Here is a 20,253-nt window from a genome sequence, read left to right as displayed (position 1 = left end):
GAAGAAAGAGTAGGCATCTGCAGCATCTGCAAATGAGATCGTATAAAATGTCCCTGCAGCAAGTCTGCCCTGTCTCCACGGAAAGCTTCAAGGTAAGTGTATGGGGTCTGCAGGCTTGCAGGAAGAGCTTTATATGCCACAACATTTCTTGTGCCTCTAGTGCTTGTTTCCAGGAGTGGACTCAATTTCTCAGCTCAAGTTTTAAATCTGCTTTCAAGACACCTGCACATTTTCACTCTGGAATTCTGTGCAGCAGCAAGTAGGGAATTGCCATTTGTGTTTTGCAGTACTGACCAGCTGCCAGGGTGCAAGCCACCAACCTGGTGTCACGAGAGGTAAGAATTTGATTTATTAATTCTTAGAGGGCAGAGAGAGATCTTTTTGGGTGGGATTTCTGTATGGCTGCGTGAATGGTCACTGTTTCACCCTATATTCAAAGCCAGGATGATTACAGTATGCAGGTGGTGGGGTACCCACAGCTGGTGAGGTTTTCAAGTGGCTGTGTTTGAGTCTTCTGACAACTGATGTAAGACCAGAAAATTCCCATGGGAATATTCTTCACTTTACTTAACTGACCAAACAGGGAGTGAGGCGTGCTGGCTTCACATCATTGTTGTGGCAGCAATAGAACAGGACCAAGATGAACAAAGGAGGAAAAAGTGCAAAATTGTACACCCTACCTCAGAATGTATGAATTAATAAACTATCTGAGCATATAGAGATTCTAACCATCTTTGTAAAATGTCAAAGGTTTCTTAGGTACCCATATTGTTAATCCAGACCCAAAAGAAAAGAGACTTTTTAACCACTGAACAGAGGGAATAAATTTCGCTAATGTAGCTGGAGAATTTTGAAGTGCAGTTGGCTAACTTAGCTATCCACATGTTTAACAAAGCATCTAAAAAAGTACTCTTATTTTATTAAAGTTTTGAGAATTCGCCTGTTCCTGGATTTGTTTTTAGGAAGTATTTATTTGGGAGTTTCATACAGTCATGGCAATTCCAATTTCAGTGCTTGAATTTTGTATCATCAAGTCAAGACTTTGGGGATGAGATTATTTAGATATTGTACTTAAGAATGACAAATGTATAAATAAATCAAATTATACCAGAGTATTAAAATGTCACAAGACCTACCCTTAAAGAGAATCCAAGGTACAGGATATAAAATCTTTCCCAATCTCACAGAATTGACTTAAATAATCAGTGCCATATTACTTCTCCCCATTAGAGTCTTCTGCTGACGTGCTTTCAGTGAAGTGCAGATATGACTTCTCCAGATGCTGAGATGGCTGCCTTTGGGGAGGCAGCTCCCTACCTCCGAAAGTCAGAAAAGGAAAGAATTGAAGCTCAGAACAAACCTTTTGATGCCAAGTCATCTGTCTTTGTGGCCCATCCCAAGGAATCTTTTGTGAAGGGGACAATCCAGAGCAAAGAAGCAGGAAAGGTCACTGTCAAGACTGAAGGTGGAGAGGTGAGTGAAAAACAAGGCTGAAAGACACCATTTGATTCCCACTCTGGGCTATAAGCTGACATACAAAGATCTTTCATTTCCTTGGCAGACTCTGACTGTGAAGGAAGATCAAATCTTCTCCATGAACCCTCCCAAGTATGACAAAATCGAGGACATGGCCATGATGACCCACCTCCACGAACCCGCTGTGCTGTACAACCTCAAAGAGCGTTATGCAGCCTGGATGATCTACGTAAGTACCAGCAGCTGTCTTCCTTTGGGTAGCTGGAAGGCCTGCTGTGCCAGGCTGAGCAGAAGCCAACGTGCTGTCTCCCTTCCTCACAGACCTACTCAGGTCTCTTCTGTGTCACCGTCAACCCCTACAAGTGGCTGCCGGTGTACAACCCGGAGGTGGTGTTGGCCTACCGAGGCAAAAAGCGCCAGGAGGCCCCTCCACACATCTTCTCCATCTCTGACAATGCCTATCAGTTCATGCTGACTGGTGAGTGACTTCAGCTGTCTTAGAGTGATTGTTCCATGAAGTTCTCTGAAGGGAGAATTCTCTTCAGCATGTGCCAGCAATGTTCTCTTTCCACAAAGAAGGCTAAAGGTATCCTGTGCAAAGCATTACCAGCAGGTTGTGGGAGGTGATCTTTCCCCTCTACTCAGCACTGGTGAGGCCACGCCTGAAGTACTGTGGGCAGTTCTGGGCTCCCCACTACAAGAAAGACACAAACATACTGGAGAGAGTCCTTGAAGGGCCATGAATGTGATGAAGGGACTGGAGCACCTCTCATATATGAAAAGGCTGAGAGAGCTGGGACTCTTCAGCCTAAAGAAGAGAAAGCTCAAGGGGGGGAATCTAACCAATGTCTATAAATACCTGAAGAGAGAGTGCAAAATAGACAGAGTCAGCCTTTTTTTCAGTATTCCCTACTGACAGGACAGGAGAAAATGGCACAGACAAGAGGTAATGGCACAAATTGAAACACATTAGGTTCTCTCTGAAAGTTAAGAAACACTTCTCTGCTTCAGGTAACTGAACACTGGAAACAGTTTCATGGAGAGGTTGTGGAGTCTTCCTCCTTGGAGCTCTCTGGACATGATCTTGGGCAACCTGCTCTAGGTGGCCATGTTTGAACAGGCTGGTTGGTGATGAATCTTCCAACCTCAAGCATTCTGTGATTGTGTGATATTCCATCTCAGAAATATGATTTTTTCAAAGCTTTCATGGTTCTGATCCATACTATTGAGAGTTCTACTATCTTCACAACATTGTTTCTCCTATTTGAAATGAAAGGCACCCCTGCACTCAGTGTGTGGTGCTTTTTTTGCCTTTGTTTTTTTGTTTGTTTGTTTATTTTTTTTAAGTCAAGCTTCCAGCACATAGGTGAAAATAGCAAAGGAAGTATTGAAAGGAAAACTGAATCAGAGGAAAACATTTTTCTATCCTACCCCACTTTTTTATTATTATTTACATGGATTAAAAGCAATCCTGATCAGATCTGAATTTCCTGTCAGTTAATCTTTGTACTTGACACAAGTGATGTTAAATTTTAATTCACTTAAAGTTACCTGACTACATTCCATTCTTTACTGTTGTTCATTATGTTCTGTATCTCTGCCTCTTTCACAGACCGTGAGAATCAGTCAATCTTGATCACGTATGTATGCCCTCTGCTTGGGTCCCTGTGTGGTACCATGTGCCCAGGAACCTGCTGCCTGACCTCATGCTCTCTGGTTCTCTGTTTTGACAGTGGAGAATCTGGTGCAGGGAAGACTGTGAACACAAAGCGTGTCATCCAGTACTTTGCAACAATTGCAGCTAGTGGGGAGAAGAAGAAGGAGGAGCAGTCTGGCAAAATGCAGGTAAATTGAATCAAAGTGGTAAATTGAATTAAAAAATGAATTAAAATCACTTGAATAAATGCTTTTCTCTGCTCCTCATTTTTGAAAAGTATAACTAGGAATTATTATTGTCCTGTAGGGAACGCTTGAGGATCAAATCATCAGCGCCAACCCACTGCTGGAGGCATTTGGAAATGCCAAGACTGTGAGGAATGACAACTCCTCGCGCTTTGTAAGTTTTGCTTAACCAAATATTTTCTGAAAAATAATAAACAGGAGTTTATGGCGATCGTCCTTTCTTGTTGTTCAGCCACGGGGTTTACAAGGGTGAGACTGAATTTCCTTATCACAACTTTAGCACTTACCCTGAAGTTAATTATTCAGAGTTCGAAAAAAAGTGATTCTATGAAATACATGTATATATAGTGCTTTGTATTGGGGTACATATTAAAATAACAGATCACGGGCTCTTTCTCCTGTACTGTGAAGTAATTTTAAACAATATTTTTTTACATTTACTCGTCTTTCTGTTCATTTTCTACAAGACAGACAAACAGGCAAAAGGAAGGAAGAAAGGGAGGAAGGAAGGAAGGGAGGGAGGGGGGGAGGAAAGAAGGAAGTTTCTACCTGAATAATATTTTTGTTTCATATAAAATTGAATTAATCTCAATTAAAACCACTTATTTGAAACCAAGACAGATTTAAGCAGCTGAACAAGTTAAATGGATATTTCCAGTATCTTTCAGATGGCTTCTATCTCTAGGCAGGATATAATTAGAAAACTTTGGAATAAGATATAAATGGCCTAATGAAATCCACTCATTCTTTTCTATGTTCAGCATACGTTAAATATACATATGTGACCCTATTGGTTATTTTCGTGGGCAAAAATTTAAAAGAAGACCTTATCTTAATGGTGGAAATATACCTAATTCTTAAGAAAATGTCTCTTAAGAAAATCTGTGCTCAGTAGAATAAATGGCAAAACTCACTGTTTCAGATATATTTTTATGACATAAATTTTAAGATAATTTTTATTCATTTAAAGGGTAAATTCATCAGAATTCACTTTGGAGCCACAGGAAAACTAGCTTCTGCTGATATTGAAACATGTAAGACACCTTCCTGAACTGTTCACAATCCATCCACCCCACTCATCTATCCATATCCATCTATCCTTTTCATCCCACTGTTTATCTGCCATTTGCTTTTTTTCTTCACACCTTCTCCCTACTTTATTTTTTGCTTTTTATTTTGTTTCTTCTTGTTTCTAATTATATTTTCCTTCCAGATCTGCTGGAGAAGTCCAGAGTCACCTTCCAGCTCAAAGCAGAAAGAAGCTACCACATATTTTATCAGATCATGTCCAACAAGAAACCAGAGCTGATTGGTAGGAAGAATGACCAAAGACTTGGAGAAGGTTGCTGAACATCAGCTCACACTATTACACACTTGACTAAACTAAGCCTGTGCATCCCCTTTTCTTACTTTCAGACATGCTTCTAATTACCACTAATCCATATGACTATCATTTTGTGAGTCAAGGTGAGATCACTGTTGCCAGCATTAATGACCAGGAGGAGTTGATGGCTACAGACGTAAGTAATATGTAAAATGAGTAACCTGTAAAATAAGTAACATGTAAAATTACTTACATAAGTAAAATGTTGTATCTATGGTAATGTCTCCCTGACAAAGCTTTATTTCATTGTTTCAATTTTAGAGTGCCATTGACATCCTGGGCTTTACTGCTGATGAAAAGGTGGCCATTTACAAGCTGACAGGAGCTGTCATGCACTACGGCAACCTGAAGTTTAAGCAGAAACAAAGAGAAGAGCAGGCAGAGCCAGATGGCACAGAAGGTATTAGCAAAGTCCATTGTTGACCAAGAAGCAACAGCAATAACTCTGCCTTTGAAAGATGGTAGAAGAGCAGTTGAAATGTGTAAAAAAAAACAAGTCTTTAGGTGGAGCTACTACCAAGTGGAGCTAGTATGAAACTGCCATCCAAAGCATACTCATTTTTCAATGGCTACCTGATCTTTGTTTGAAGTATAAAATATTAAAATTTTAAAAACATAAAATATTAAATTATGACTATTAATTCTCTCCTGGACTATCATAGTTTAGGATAGCACAACCCACTTGGTGTGCTCTTATTAGAGACCCACTGACAAGAAGATTTTTCATAAAATATATTTACAGTTTCTTTTTTAAAGAAAACCGAGGCATTAAATTCACTGTGTATAAACCAGATATTAGTTAGATATTTTTCCCAGGAAAAATGGAACTCTCCTTTAATTTCTTTCTTCTATTTTGAACATTCAAACCCATAAGTTATCACTGCATAGTGGAATTATTTGAGCATCGGTCTAAGTGAAACATAGGTAGACTAGGCTGGGGAAGAACTGACTTTCTGTTTCTCTGCTGATTACATAATCACTTGTATGTTGTATAATGCAGGTATGTTTAAAAAGACTGATCCCTGCCTTCTTCCAAAGAATGTTCGTAGATGGCCAGCTTCAGGACTGGATTTTGAGGTTTTGACCCTGAATGAATGAATATGTCTGCCTTTTTTTGATGACTATAACTAGCAGTCTCCAGAAAGTGGCAACTCTAATTCTTGCCTGTAATTTCAGAATGCATTCCCTTTCAAGCTTACATCTACTGTCAAAGAAATCTGCAGGGACCTTAAATGCATAAAGTATATGTTTTGGTTTACACTCAGGCAGTCATCTCGATAACGCTTTGGTGGGGGTTTTTTTGTTTGTTTGTTTGGTTTGGTTTGGTTTGGTTTTTTTGATATAGATATCAATTAGCTCTGGATTGAACTGATAAACTGCAGCTTTCAGGGTGAATTTTTAATAAAGACTTTGTTTCTTGATACTTTGGGGAAGATTTTCAAAAAACACAAATACCATTTAGGTGTTCTGCTCTGAATGGCCTTTGAAACAAGCATGAATTTTCTTTTAATGACTGCCATACATTCCCTGAGATACAGTAAGCAGAATCTGATATGGCAGTTGCTCTGGAAGGATTTTATCACTCAAAATGCTGCATGTCTTGTTCAACTTGATTTTTTTGTCTCCATCTCCTGCTACTTAGTTGCTGACAAGGCTGCCTACCTGATGGGTCTGAACTCGGCTGACCTGCTCAAAGCCCTCTGTTACCCCCGAGTCAAGGTTGGGAATGAATATGTGACCAAGGGTCAAACTGTGCAGCAGGTAGCAAACAGTTGGTAACTGGGAACTTCTGGCTGGTGTCATTTACTATCTTGCTCTTGTGTCATTTACTATCTTGCTCTCTTTTTTTTTTTTTCCTGCTGCATTATTCTTTGTTTTAGGTGAACAATTCAGTGGGTGCTCTGGCAAAGGCTGTCTATGAGAAGATGTTCTTATGGATGGTTGTTCGCATCAATCAACAACTAGATACAAAGCAACCCAGACAGTACTTCATTGGTGTCCTGGACATCGCTGGCTTCGAGATATTTGATGTAAGGAGTACATGTCTGAGGCCTGTTTTTGGAGAGTGAGATTACCAAGCACTATTATTTGGAAGAGTTAGCATACTAATTGTTTTGTAATTTTTTTTTTTTGGGGGGGGGGAGAGGAATCCTTTACTTTATTTTGTAGAACAGAGCAAAATCCTCCGAAGCCTCATTAGTATAAGAACAGAATTACGTTGTTTGTATAGAAGTAGCAGTTACAATTCTATATGCACTAACATTTTAAGATTTATGTTAGAGTCTTATTAAAGATTTTTTTTAAAATTCTGTATACATATATGTGTATGTAAGTGTATATAGGAAGCTCCTGTATCTCCTTAGAACTAGGATCTCTTTTTAGAATTAGGATTTGGAACTCCAGTGACAAATATATAATAGGTTAAAGATGAGTAAATATTTTAAAAGACCAACAAATGACTGGATAAATGTTTGATCAGAGAGACTGAGTAATTAAAACTGAAGGCCAGGGCATACAGTCATATTTTAGGCTGAACAAAGAAATGATGAAGCAATTTATGAATTTTAGGAGATTCACTAGGAATATTTACTCTGGAAAATTTTCCATTCTCATTACATAGGTATTTCTTTGGAGAGCTGCATATAGGGCCTGCTATGATACAGCCCTAATAATAGAATTCTGTTTTAACTGGAGAGATGTATAAAGGATTAAGAATGACTAAAAAATCATGCATCTTGACAACTGGCGTATTTTCTTTTTACACTGGGAAGTTCAACAGCCTGGAGCAGCTGTGCATCAACTTCACCAATGAGAAACTGCAGCAGTTCTTCAACCACCACATGTTCGTGCTGGAGCAGGAGGAGTACAAGAAGGAAGGAATTGAATGGGAATTCATTGATTTTGGGATGGACCTGGCTGCTTGCATTGAACTCATTGAAAAGGTAAATTTCTAATTCAAAATGTCTTGCATTTTCAAAAGCTCATCTTTAGAAATTAACTGTTTCTTAAAAAAAAAAAAAGCTCTCTTTCATGTTTAATTCCATACATTCAATTTTAGTCACTGAAATATCTCTTCACCTCTACAATTGGTTATTTTACCTTAGAGATATTACAAAGTCCACAAATAACTATGGAAGTCATCCCTCACCTATCTTTGTATGAAAGATGTCTCTGCTTGCTCTATTGAAAGACATTATTTCAAAAATATAGAGCAAATCCTAATGTAAAATAATTATATTTTCTTAAGGTTCTTGAATGATTTTATCTGGACAATACATTTTTTCTTGGTGGTTCATAGTAAAGTAAATAAAGGTCAATACAGTTTGTGTCTGTCCTTGTAGTACAAGAAAAAGAAAGGCATTTCTTGCAGTTCTGTGTAATTTAGGGAGCTGGTTAAAAGTATAAAAGTGAAGTAAATATGCAATAGATATACCTGTGAATGACATTTTTAAACACAGTCATTGTTTGTCTCCCTGATTTATTAATTTGACTTTTTACATATAAAAATAAAAAATAAAAATCCTGAATCACTGTGCCAAAGACTCAAGCAGGTGAGCCACAGTTCATTTAAGTTCACTTTTTAGAAGCAAATTCTGTTCAGATCAAGGTGTTTCGCTTGTTCCTCAGCTTCCTGTCTTTTACTATACTGTCTTTAAGACCAGGTGTTGATCATATAGACATTCTCATTTCTGTATTGTAATATCTTCCAGCCCATGGGCATCTTCTCCATCCTGGAAGAGGAGTGCATGTTCCCCAAGGCAACTGACACCTCTTTCAAGAACAAGCTCTATGACCAGCATCTGGGCAAGTCCAGCAATTTCCAGAAGCCCAAGCCTGCCAAAGGCAAGGTTGAGGCCCACTTCTCCCTTGTGCATTATGCTGGCACAGTGGACTACAACATCACTGGCTGGCTTGAGAAGAACAAGGACCCCCTGAACGAAACTGTCATTGGGTTGTACCAGAAATCATCAGTGAAGACACTAGCCTTACTCTTTGCCAACTATGGTGGAGCAGAAGCAGGTCAGTTTTCTAAAATTCTGATGTTTCCACGTTTATAATACGTGAAGATTAACCCCCAAAAGATAATAATAAAAGATGCATTTGTTTTTGAAGAGGCTAGTGGTGGTGGTGCTAGTGGTGGCAAGAAAGGTGGCAAGAAGAAGGGATCATCTTTCCAGACTGTCTCAGCTCTTTTCCGGGTAAAGTATGAATTTCATCGTCACTAGAGTGACATGAACATAGTTTCATCTCTGAACTATCTGAACTTCCATTCTTCTCACAACTTGAGTTTTATGATGAAACAACAATATCTATAAAATGGGTAGAAATTATCCACTGCCTTTTCCTCTTATTTTTCTGTTCATACTTAGTATATGTTTGAAGCACTTTTCAGTTTACCCCCTGAATTTCTTTCAACATGCCACTTAAGTTCTTTGTGAAGAACTTTTTTTAACACAAATTGTGATGTAATAAAAATAATAATTAAGGCTTGTGTTAAAATTTTGATATACTAGCCTTTCATTTCTTCCAGATTAAGGTGCAGAATTTTAAACTTTCTTTTAATAAGAATAACTATGTATGCAGAAGGATTGATTAAATCTAAATTCTGGATTTTAAACTTGCTTACTTGCCAACTCCTAAGATTCATTATATCAGATTCATGATGGCTAGATACAGAGTGTGCAAAAGTAAAAAGTTTTAATCTAAACTTCTGCACATTAACCCACAGGAGAACCTAAACAAACTGATGACCAACCTACGGAGTACTCACCCTCATTTTGTTCGTTGCATCATCCCAAATGAAACTAAAACACCTGGTAAGATGGTCCAGCAGAAAGAGATTTTCCTCTGACACATCCATTCTGTACTGAAAACTGATTTGTGCAATAAATGCTTAGGTGCTATGGAACATGAACTGGTACTACACCAGCTGCGCTGTAATGGTGTGCTGGAAGGGATTAGGATTTGCAGAAAAGGATTCCCCAGCAGAGTCCTCTATGCAGACTTTAAACAAAGGTAAGAATACTTTACCTTTTAGCATGATTTTAAGTAATGTCAAAATTTGGGAAGATCAGCTTTATCTTCCTGTTTCACTTTTCACAGATACAAGGTGCTTAATGCCAGTGCCATCCCAGAGGGACAGTTCATTGATAGCAAAAAGGCTTCTGAGAAGCTTCTGGGGTCAATTGATGTGGATCACACCCAGTATAAATTTGGTCACACCAAGGTACAAACTCTTCCTGACTCAATCGCTATATGCCTGTGCTTTGTTCTACCTGGCAGTGATGTGTTGCAGCATTCCCTTTCTCAAGGTGTTCTTCAAAGCTGGGCTGCTGGGGCTCCTGGAGGAGATGAGGGATGAGAAGCTGGCACAGCTCATCACTCGCACACAGGCCAGGTGCAGAGGCTTCCTGATGAGAGTGGAGTACCAGAGAATGGTGGAGAGGAGGTAGATATCGCTCATCTTCAGTTCAAGTCACTGTCCTGTGGGGGGAAGCGTCACCATTCATCACACTGAAAATAATCAATGTATAATTTAATTATGCTTCAGGGAGTCCATCTTCTGCATCCAGTACAACGTTCGTGCATTCATGAATGTCAAGCACTGGCCCTGGATGAAGCTGTTCTTCAAGATCAAGCCCTTGCTGAAGAGTGCAGAATCTGAGAAGGAGATGGCCAACATGAAGGAAGAGTTTGAGAAAACTAAGGAAGAGCTTGCAAAGTCTGAGGCAAAGAGAAAGGAGATGGAGGAGAAAATGGTGAAACTGGTGCAGGAGAAAAATGATCTGCAGCTCCAAGTGCAGGCTGTGAGCAACATTAATTAATTTATTTATACAGAGAAATTATTAAATTTGACCTAACCCTTCCTTCAGAGTACATAATACTCACACTGCACTCTAAACTACCTTAGTAAATATTACAAGCTGAATAAACATACAACTGAAGGTAAAATTCAGGCCACATTATTTCCACATTCAGTGTTACTGTTAAAAAGTGGAGGTCCAGCTTGACAATTAATTTCAAATCTTATTCTTTATGTCTACAAGTACACATCTCCATGTAAGTTCACAGCATAAAGCATCATTATTGTCTTTGCTATGTACCTAGTAGAGTAGGGGCAATCATTCTATTGACCAACTATTATGCCTTAATTCAGTTATCCATATGAAGAGCTTGCTGCCATTTAGTATGGCATATCTCCTGAGTTCCTGTAGCTACTGATCCGAGAAGACATAGATGACCAATACATCCCATGACACAACTGAAAGCATTATGTATTTGTCTCCAATGCCATCCGGTCTCAAAATCTTAGGCATCATTTAGACAACATCCTTGAGTTGAATGTCTATTCAGGGAAAGATGTATGATGTTTAGTGTCCACTGACTTTAACAGCTGTGTATCAGCCTCTTGGAGTTCAGATAACTAACTCTCATGCAATCAGTCATTTACTGATGTTAATCTCAAACACATTCTCAGTGTTTACAGAGAAGGCTGCTTAGTGCACATTAGAAAATTTACCAGAAAATTGCAAATATTTTCTCAATGATGGATAAACAAAGTGAAAGTATTTACATTTCTCAGTACATCCACAGAAATTTGAAATTGACAGCCATAATAATTGGAAACTTATGGTGACTGATATATTACAATCACTTTCAAATAGACAATGTAGATTAAACCTGATAACCTACTGACATACATGAAATACAGAAAGTAAAACACCATATCTGGTGTTGCAAAAGGTCTGAAAAAAATAAAGTAATTGAAAATTTCTAATTTATATTGTAAATGCACAATATCCATTTCCCAAAAAGTAATCCTAAGAGTCTTGCTAATCTATTCCTTGAATATTACATAACCTTTCTTCTGCATTAAAAGAAGAAATGTACAAACACTATTGTGTTTTCCCACCAGGAAGCTGATGCTTTAGCTGATGCTGAGGAAAGATGTGATCAGCTCATCAAAACCAAAATCCAGCTGGAAGCCAAAATTAAGGAGGTGACAGAACGGGCTGAGGATGAGGAAGAAATTAATGCTGAGCTGACAGCCAAGAAGAGAAAACTGGAGGATGAATGTTCAGAGCTGAAGAAAGACATTGATGACCTGGAGTTAACATTGGCCAAGGTTGAGAAGGAAAAACATGCCACCGAAAACAAGGTATGAGGCAGAAGACGTCACTCACACTGTGCTATTATGGGAGTCTTGTACCTATTTGCTTTAATTACACTTCCTCCCTTCTCATCAAAGGTGAAAAATCTCACAGAGGAGATGGCAGCTCTGGATGAGACCATAGCCAAGCTGACAAAAGAGAAGAAAGCCCTCCAAGAGGCCCACCAGCAGACACTGGACGACCTGCAGGCCGAAGAGGACAAAGTCAATACATTGACCAAAGCTAAAACCAAGCTGGAGCAGCAAGTGGATGATGTAAGCACACGTGCCTCCAGCAAGACAGGACAGGTATGGAGTTCGACCTGCCTGGCATTAATGGTGTTGTTGTGTTTAGCTGGAAGGGTCCCTGGAGCAAGAGAAGAAACTGCGCATGGACCTTGAAAGGGCTAAGAGGAAACTTGAGGGAGACCTGAAGCTGTCCCAAGATACCATAATGGACTTGGAAAATGATAAGCAGCAGCTGGATGAGAAACTGAAAAAGTAAGTGTGGTTGTGAGAAACCTGAGTGTGGGTCAGGTGCATTTATTAGGTAGTTTTATTCAGGTGTTAACACTGTGATTCTGTATGCTTTGTGCAAAGGAAAGACTTTGAAATCAGCCAGATCCAGAGCAAAATTGAGGATGAGCAAGCCCTGGGCATGCAATTACAGAAGAAGATCAAGGAGCTGCAGGCAAGTCTCTGGTCCTTGCCTTCCATCCTTCAGAAAGACATCAGTACAAGGAGGGCATGGGTGTGAAGGGTCTTGCATTTTCCCCAGGCCCGTATCGAGGAACTGGAGGAGGAAATTGAGGCAGAGCGAACCTCTCGGGCAAAAGCAGAGAAGCACCGTGCTGACCTCTCCAGGGAGCTGGAGGAGATCAGCGAGCGCCTGGAAGAAGCAGGAGGGGCTACAGCAGCTCAGATTGAGATGAACAAGAAGCGTGAGGCAGAATTTCAGAAGATGCGCCGTGACCTCGAAGAGGCCACGCTGCAGCACGAAGCCACAGCTGCCGCCCTGCGGAAGAAGCACGCAGACAGCACAGCTGAGCTTGGGGAGCAGATCGACAACCTGCAACGAGTCAAGCAGAAGCTGGAGAAGGAGAAGAGTGAGCTGAAGATGGAGATAGATGACTTGGCCAGTAACATGGAGTCTGTCTCCAAAGCCAAGGTACAGAACATATTGTAGACATCTGGAAAATAAATATTGTGTAATTATATCTTTTTCAAAATATGGCCAGGTTACAATATATGTCTCCGTATAGGACTGTATTTCTAATCTCAGGGCACCAATGAGCATGATATAGCTTGCACTTTTGGCTACAATTTTCTGTTGGGAATCCTGTTGTTCAGAATGAGGAGGAGTCTACATATTTATCTTCTTTCATACCTCGTCATCTCCACAGGCAAACCTGGAGAAAATGTGTCGTACTCTAGAAGACCAGCTGAGTGAGATAAAGACAAAGGAGGAGGAGCATCAGCGCATGATCAATGACCTCAGTGCTCAAAGAGCTCGTCTGCAGACAGAATCAGGTGAGAAAGCTTCATCTCTATTGTGGAATGGGAGAGCATACTAAAAAGGTTTGGTTTTGGTCACAAGTGACAATTAAACTTTTCATTTCTGTATGCTTCCCTAGGTGAATATTCACGCCAGGTGGAGGAGAAAGATTCTCAGATTTCTCAGCTGTCTCGAAGCAAGCAGGCATTCACTCAGCAGATTGAGGAACTCAAAAGGCACTTAGAGGAAGAGATAAAGGTGATGTCTTTTCTTCAAGTTGGCCAATGAAAACATACTTAACTTCACACATTGACGTTATGGGGAAAGGGACTACAATGGGAAAAGGGAGTAGTCTGCAAGCAGCTGGGAGAAGTATTACAATTGCTAGCTCTTGTTCTCATGGGCAACTTCAATTTACCAGATATCTGCTGGACATACAACACGGCAGGGAGGAAACAGATTAGGAGGATTCTAGAGTGTGTAGAAGATAACTTCCTGACACAGCTGGTGAGCAAGCCAACTAGGAACAGGGCCCTACTGAACCTGCACTTGGGGCACAACAACACCATGTGATACTATGGGCTGAGGGGAGAGTGGCTGGAAAGTTGCCTGGCGGAAAGGGACCTTGCAGTATTGGTTGATAGCTGGTTGAATATGAGCTAGCAGTGTGCTCAGGTGGCCAAGAAGGCCAAGAGCATCTTGGCTTGTATCAGAAATACAGTGGCCAGCAGGACAAGGGAAGTGATTGACCCTCTGAACTTGGCTTTGATGAGTCCACACCTCGAATACTGTCTTCAGTTTTGGGCCCCTCACTGTAAGAAAGACACTGAGGTGCTGGAGCACGTGCAAAGAAGGGCAACAAAGCTGGTGAAGGATCTAGAGAACAAGTTTTATGAGGAGCAGCTGAGGGAACCGGGGTTGTTTAGCCTGGAGAAAAGGACGCTCAGGGGAGACCTGATCGCACTCCTATAGGAACCTAAGGAGGCTATAGCGAGGTGGGGATGGGGCTCTTCTCCCAAGCACCAAGTGATAAGACAAGAGCAAATGACCTCAAGTTGTGTCGGGGAGGTTTAAGCTGGATATTAGGAGAAATTTTTCCCTGAAAAGTTTGTGAAGCATTGGAACAGGCTGCCCAGGGAAGCAATTGAGTCACCATCCCTGGAGGTCTTCAAGAAGCATGTAGATGTGGAGCTTAGTGACATGGTTCCTTGGTGGACTCAGCAGTGCTAGGTTAAAGGTTGGAATGGATGATCTTAGAGGTCTTTTCCAACCTAAATGATTCCATGTTTCTGTGAATATGATCAACGGATTTTGTCCTCCAGCCTTCACTGCAAATATCTCGACCTTTCCAGTGGTTGCATTTGAGGTGTTAAATTCATTCATTCTAAGAGATTCTCCAGGATATTACTATTCCTTTTCCCACTACTATTTTTCCCCCAGGCCAAGAACGCCTTGGCCCACGCCTTGCAGTCTGCTCGCCACGACTGTGACTTGCTCCGGGAACAATATGAGGAAGAGCAGGAAGCCAAGGGAGAGCTGCAGCGTGCCTTGTCCAAAGCCAACAGTGAAGTGGCCCAGTGGAGAACCAAATATGAGACGGACGCTATTCAGCGCACGGAGGAGCTGGAGGAGGCCAAGTATGTGGGCAAGCTGGGAAAGATTAAAAAAGAAAAGTCTAATGCGGTAAATATGAACAGACAAATGCGATTTTGTCATAAAAAAAGAAGGCTGTGCTTTAGAGCAGTGCAATGGGCTGAGGTAAACTATACCCTATGAAAGAAATATTTGACAGATGTAAAGCAAAATATTTCCCTGGCCCAGAGTATGGTACAAACACCTTGACGATTGTAGGCACAGAGGGCACAACTGTTGAAGCATGGGAAACAGAATTGGGAAGACAATGGATGATTTGGAGATTGCTTCCAATGTCTGTGCTGTGCATCCATATACTGTGAAGAGGGAAAATGTGCTCTTGTAAAAAGCCCATCAGCCATAGACCTTTTGCTCTGAAGCCATTAGCTGTGCTTTCCCCTTCCCAGGAAGAAGCTGGCACAGCGCCTGCAGGATGCAGAGGAACACGTTGAAGCTGTCAACGCCAAATGTGCTTCCCTGGAAAAGACAAAGCAGAGGCTGCAGAACGAGGTGGAAGACCTGATGATTGACGTGGAGCGATCAAATGCTGCCTGTGCAGCTCTGGACAAGAAGCAGAAGAACTTTGACAAGGTATTCTGGCCTCTGGCCCTGTGCTTCCTGGGCAGAGCATGCCCTCACAATTGCCACATCCATACTCACACCCTGTTGCTCCTCAGATCCTGGCAGAGTGGAAGCAGAAGTACGAGGAAACACAGGCTGAGCTGGAAGCTTCCCAGAAGGAGTCTCGCTCTCTCAGCACGGAACTGTTTAAGATGAAGAATGCCTATGAGGAGTCCCTGGACCACCTGGAAACGCTGAAGCGTGAGAACAAGAACTTGCAGCGTAAGTCCCTAGCCCTCTGCTGCTGGCCAGGCTTTCCCACAAGCCAGCCTGTCCTCCACTCCACAAAGGTTCTTGCCCACAGGTCTGCAAAGGTACCTGTCATGTTGGTGTGGCTGGTATGGTCTTTTCCTTCCTTTATGCCCTATGTCTGACCATGCCTTTTTTCACCCTTCCTTACAGAGGAGATTTCTGACCTCACGGAGCAGATTGCAGAGGGAGGAAAGGCGATCCACGAGCTGGAGAAAGTCAAGAAGCAGATTGAGCAGGAGAAATCTGAAATCCAGGCTGCCTTGGAGGAAGCTGAGGTACATGCCCATAAACATTAATTTCCAGAGTGGAGTACTTTGGAACAGTGTGAATGATAAAAGCTTGGGACTTTCAAACAAATGTCATTTCTTTGTTTCTACTGGGTCTGGAGGTCTAGCCTCAGTATGTACATCATCCACAGTAAAGTAGTCCCTTTCCTTTTCTTTTATAAGACATAATTTGGAAGATAACTGTAGGAAGAAGCATTTTAAAAGGATTTTAAAATCCTGTTTCTTTGTTATTCAGGCCTCTCTAGAACATGAAGAGGGGAAAATCCTGCGCCTCCAGCTGGAGCTCAACCAGGTCAAGTCTGAGATTGACAGGAAGATAGCAGAGAAAGATGAGGAAATTGACCAGCTGAAGAGAAATCACCTCAGAATTGTGGAGTCCATGCAAAGCACCCTGGATGCTGAGATCAGGAGCAGGAATGAAGCCCTGCGGCTGAAGAAGAAGATGGAGGGAGACCTGAATGAAATGGAGATCCAGCTGAGCCATGCCAACCGTGTGGCTGCAGAGGCACAAAAGAACCTGAGAAACACACAGGGAGTGCTCAAGGTATGGCAAAACCAAACGTGCTCACCTCTTTCTGACATTGCTAAAAAATATCTGGTACAGTATTAGTTCTACACCTATGTGAAAATAGGTAGGTAGGCAGTGATGAAGCTCCAAGAAGAAGTCTGAAGGAAATCAAAAGAGACTTCAGGGTCTTAGGAAAACTTGTTAAGGAGGTTAAAGATCAGGAGCACAGGTGGTATTTTCCTCTATCCCTCCAGAGGCAGGGAATAATGAGGCAAAGAACAGGAACAGCCAGCAAATCAATACCTGGGCTCCAAGCTTTTGGAAAAGGACCTTTGGTCAGGATTTAGCAGGGCTCATTGATAGGGCTTTAAACTAGACTTGAAGGGGTAAAGGGACAAAACCAGGCTTGACAGACAAGCCTGGGGGTGGTATGACAGTGGTTATGAGACATTGTGGTGGCAAGCTCCAGCACGCTGCTAGCCCAGCTGATAGTCAAGTCACAGCAAAGACACAAGGAGTTCTCAAAGTATGTAAAGTTAATTATGTGAATGCAGCTATCTTGCGTGACATTATTATGGAATCATAGAATGGGTTGGAAGGAACCTTAAAGATCAACTAGTTCCAACCTCCCTGCCATAGTCAGGTATGCCACCCACTAGATCATGTCTCCCAGGGCCTCATCCAACCTCGTCTTGAACACCTCCAGGGATGGGGCATCCACAACTTCTATGGGCAACCTATTCCAATACCTCACCACTCTCTGAGTGAAGAATTTCTTCCTAACATCTAATCTAAATCTCCCCTCTTTTGGTTTAAAAACATTCCCCTTTGTTCTGTCATTATCTGACTAAGCAAAAGTTCTGTCCATCTTTTTTATAAGCCTCCTTTAAGTATTGAAAAGCTTCTATAAAGTCTCCCTAGAGCCTTCTCTTCTTTGGGTTGAACAGCCCCAACTCTCAACCTTACTTCATAGGAGATAATGTTGACATAATAGTTATATATCTAAATTATTATAGAATGGCAGTAATTGCCATTGTCCAACAGTGCTGTGCCACCTTATTTTTCTTTTCTCTCATACAGGATACCCAGATACACTTGGATGATGCTCTCAGGACACAGGAAGACCTGAAGGAGCAGGTGGCCATGGTGGAGCGCAGAGCAAACCTCTTGCAGGCTGAGATTGAGGAGCTGCGGGCAGCCCTGGAGCAGACGGAGCGGTCAAGGAAAGTGGCTGAGCAGGAATTGATGGATGCAAGTGAGAGAGTTCAGCTCCTCCACACTCAGGTTAGATTCTTGGATGAAAATACCATAAATAGGCATTGATGGAAAATACTGTGTAAATACTGTGTAAAGAGATACATTAGTTGTCCTAAGCTGTTCTTTAGTGTTAAGTAGATATTCTGTAGGAAAAAGAATTGGAATTCTTTTTTCTCATAACAAGAGGTGCCTTGATCATCATTTTCACTGTCTCATTAAGACTGTCCCATTTCAAAATCTTATGATCCATCATTTGTTTTTCTTTCCTGATTTTTCATGTGTAAGTTCTTAAATCGTAGACCCTTCTATTAAGGGATTATATCTTAGCCTAAATCACAGTTACTACCCTTATACAAAGAATGGGATTATAGCTAAGCGAGTAGGATTGCCTTAGAATTCAGGAGTGCTTCTCTCTGTTGTCTAGCTGTATATGACCTGATAACATTTGAAGGAAGGTGCTAATATTAGCTACAGAGATTATAACTTAAAATTTAAATAGTATAGTTCTTAAACTAAGTGTTCTGTTTTGCAATGAACTGGAGAAAACATTTTCCTTCTTTGACAGAACACGAGCCTGATCAACACCAAGAAGAAGCTGGAAACAGACATCACCCAAATTCAGAGTGAGATGGAGGATGCCATCCAGGAAGCCCGCAATGCTGAAGAGAAGGCCAAGAAGGCCATCACAGATGTGAGCTGGGGGCTCCTTTCACTGCTGATGGTGGGTGCATTCTCCCCCAAAATGTCTCCAGTCAAAAAATGCCTTTGATTGTTTTGCTTTTCTAGGCATCCATGATGGCAGAAGAGCTGAAGAAGGAGCAGGACACCAGTGCTCACCTGGAAAGAATGAAGAAGAACCTGGACCAGACAGTGAAGGACCTGCAGCTTCGTCTGGATGAGGCTGAGCAGCTGGCCCTGAAGGGAGGCAAGAAGCAAATCCAGAAGCTGGAGGCCAGGGTGCGTGGGGCTGGTATTTGTGCACAAGTGAGCATGTCCCTAGGAGATGTACCGGGGAAGCTCCAAAGATGGGCTTCTCATTGCAGGTGCGGGAGCTGGAAGGGGAGGTAGATGCTGAGCAGAAGCGCAGCGCTGAAGCTGTGAAGGGTGTGCGCAAGTACGAGAGGAGGGTGAAGGAGCTGACCTACCAGGTAAGGTAGAAGGCTCTTTATGCTGCCACAGCCTCCACACAGCACATCGCCCCCAACGGAAATTAACTTCATGTGTTGGCAAAACCAACTCTCTCTCTTTCCTGCTTACCAACCACTCTAGTCTGAGGAAGACCGGAAGAACATCCTCAGGCTCCAGGATCTGGTGGACAAGCTGCAGATGAAGGTGAAATCCTACAAGAGGCAAGCTGAGGAGGCTGTAAGTACTGCTTGGAAAATGGGCAAGAGTTGCTTTCTGTGGGTGTCACACAAATGCTGAGGACATTAATAATTTTGAAAATACCATTGGTCAGTGACTGAGGGTTTCAGGATCTTTGTCATCTAGATAAACCACCCTGATACCTAAGCACAATTGAGCAAGTACACAGATGCAAAGACCAAGTGATGAAACAGCTCCTCAAGAGCAACAGTGTACTGGTGCAGTTTGTCACAGTGAGGTCCTGAATGAGGGAGGATGAGGAGCTCTTTGAGAGGGTTCTGGGTCAGCAGTGGTAGGTCGGAGACAGGAGGTCTATGCTTTCTGCGGGCAATCACCACAGCCCCTCAAGGCCCAGGCGCATGAGGAGTGAAGCCCCTGCCCCAGGCTCCTCACCACCAACTCCCTCTCCCCACACAGGAGGAGCTGTCCAATGTCAACCTCTCCAAATTCCGCAAGATCCAGCACGAGCTGGAAGAAGCCGAGGAGCGGGCCGACATTGCAGAGTCGCAGGTCAACAAGCTCCGAGCAAAGAGCCGGGAGTTTCATGGCAAGAAGATAGAAGAGGAAGAGTGAGGATATCACGTGGCAGCAAAGTGGCCTGAGGGATGCACAAAATGTGAACCCTCTGTCACAGGGATTGTCATTATATAAGGAAGCCTTTTATAAATAATCGTTGCAACCATCTCAGTGTCTAGAGAATAAACACTACATGTTCCTTTGCATACACAGCAGAAGCAGTGGTTTTGTTTGTTATAATTCAATACATAAGTTACATAAGTTTGGAGCATTTTCAAATGAATCATTTTATTTCATTTTTATACTTGGACACCAATAGAGCTTTCTTAATCCCATCCCCAGTGTTTCTCCACTGTATTCTTTTATATTACTGAGTTGGGATTAACACTAACTCACTTTCCACACTGG

General features: G+C 41.9%; 1 protein-coding gene across 4 annotated transcripts; it reads left to right on the top strand.

Moving 5' to 3' along the window:
- The first annotated feature begins 1,266 nt into the window (after positions 1-1,266).
- LOC118255547 (myosin heavy chain, skeletal muscle, adult-like) lies at positions 1,267-19,902 on the top strand. 4 transcript variants are annotated; one of them, XM_035561834.1, is made up of 38 exons: positions 1,267-1,473; positions 1,562-1,705; positions 1,798-1,954; positions 3,089-3,116; positions 3,210-3,321; positions 3,440-3,532; positions 4,349-4,412; positions 4,592-4,690; positions 4,795-4,898; positions 5,024-5,162; positions 6,405-6,523; positions 6,643-6,792; positions 7,534-7,704; positions 8,473-8,767; positions 8,876-8,961; positions 9,492-9,579; positions 9,661-9,778; positions 9,866-9,989; positions 10,075-10,211; positions 10,314-10,569; positions 11,679-11,921; positions 12,012-12,188; positions 12,268-12,413; positions 12,513-12,603; positions 12,691-13,080; positions 13,316-13,442; positions 13,547-13,665; positions 14,848-15,044; positions 15,447-15,630; positions 15,717-15,882; positions 16,063-16,187; positions 16,435-16,743; positions 17,788-17,991; positions 18,530-18,655; positions 18,751-18,921; positions 19,008-19,112; positions 19,234-19,329; positions 19,747-19,902. In XM_035561834.1, the coding sequence occupies exons 1-38, from the start codon at positions 1,267-1,269 to the stop codon at positions 19,900-19,902; spliced, it is 5,823 nt and encodes a 1,940-aa protein (XP_035417727.1). The 4 variants fall into 4 exon arrangements, with proteins under 4 accessions (XP_035417727.1, XP_035417725.1, XP_035417728.1 ...); XM_035561832.1 differs by having other exon boundaries at positions 8,473-8,782; XM_035561835.1 differs by having other exon boundaries at positions 8,473-8,786; positions 8,898-8,961.
- The last annotated feature ends 351 nt before the right edge of the window (positions 19,903-20,253 follow it).

This window comes from Cygnus atratus, chromosome 18, assembly GCF_013377495.2.
Source record: "Cygnus atratus isolate AKBS03 ecotype Queensland, Australia chromosome 18, CAtr_DNAZoo_HiC_assembly, whole genome shotgun sequence".
NCBI classification, from domain to species: Eukaryota; Metazoa; Chordata; class Aves; order Anseriformes; family Anatidae; genus Cygnus; species Cygnus atratus.
The sequence above is the reverse complement of the archived record's forward strand: the minus strand, read 5'-3'. Positions and strand labels throughout refer to the sequence as shown.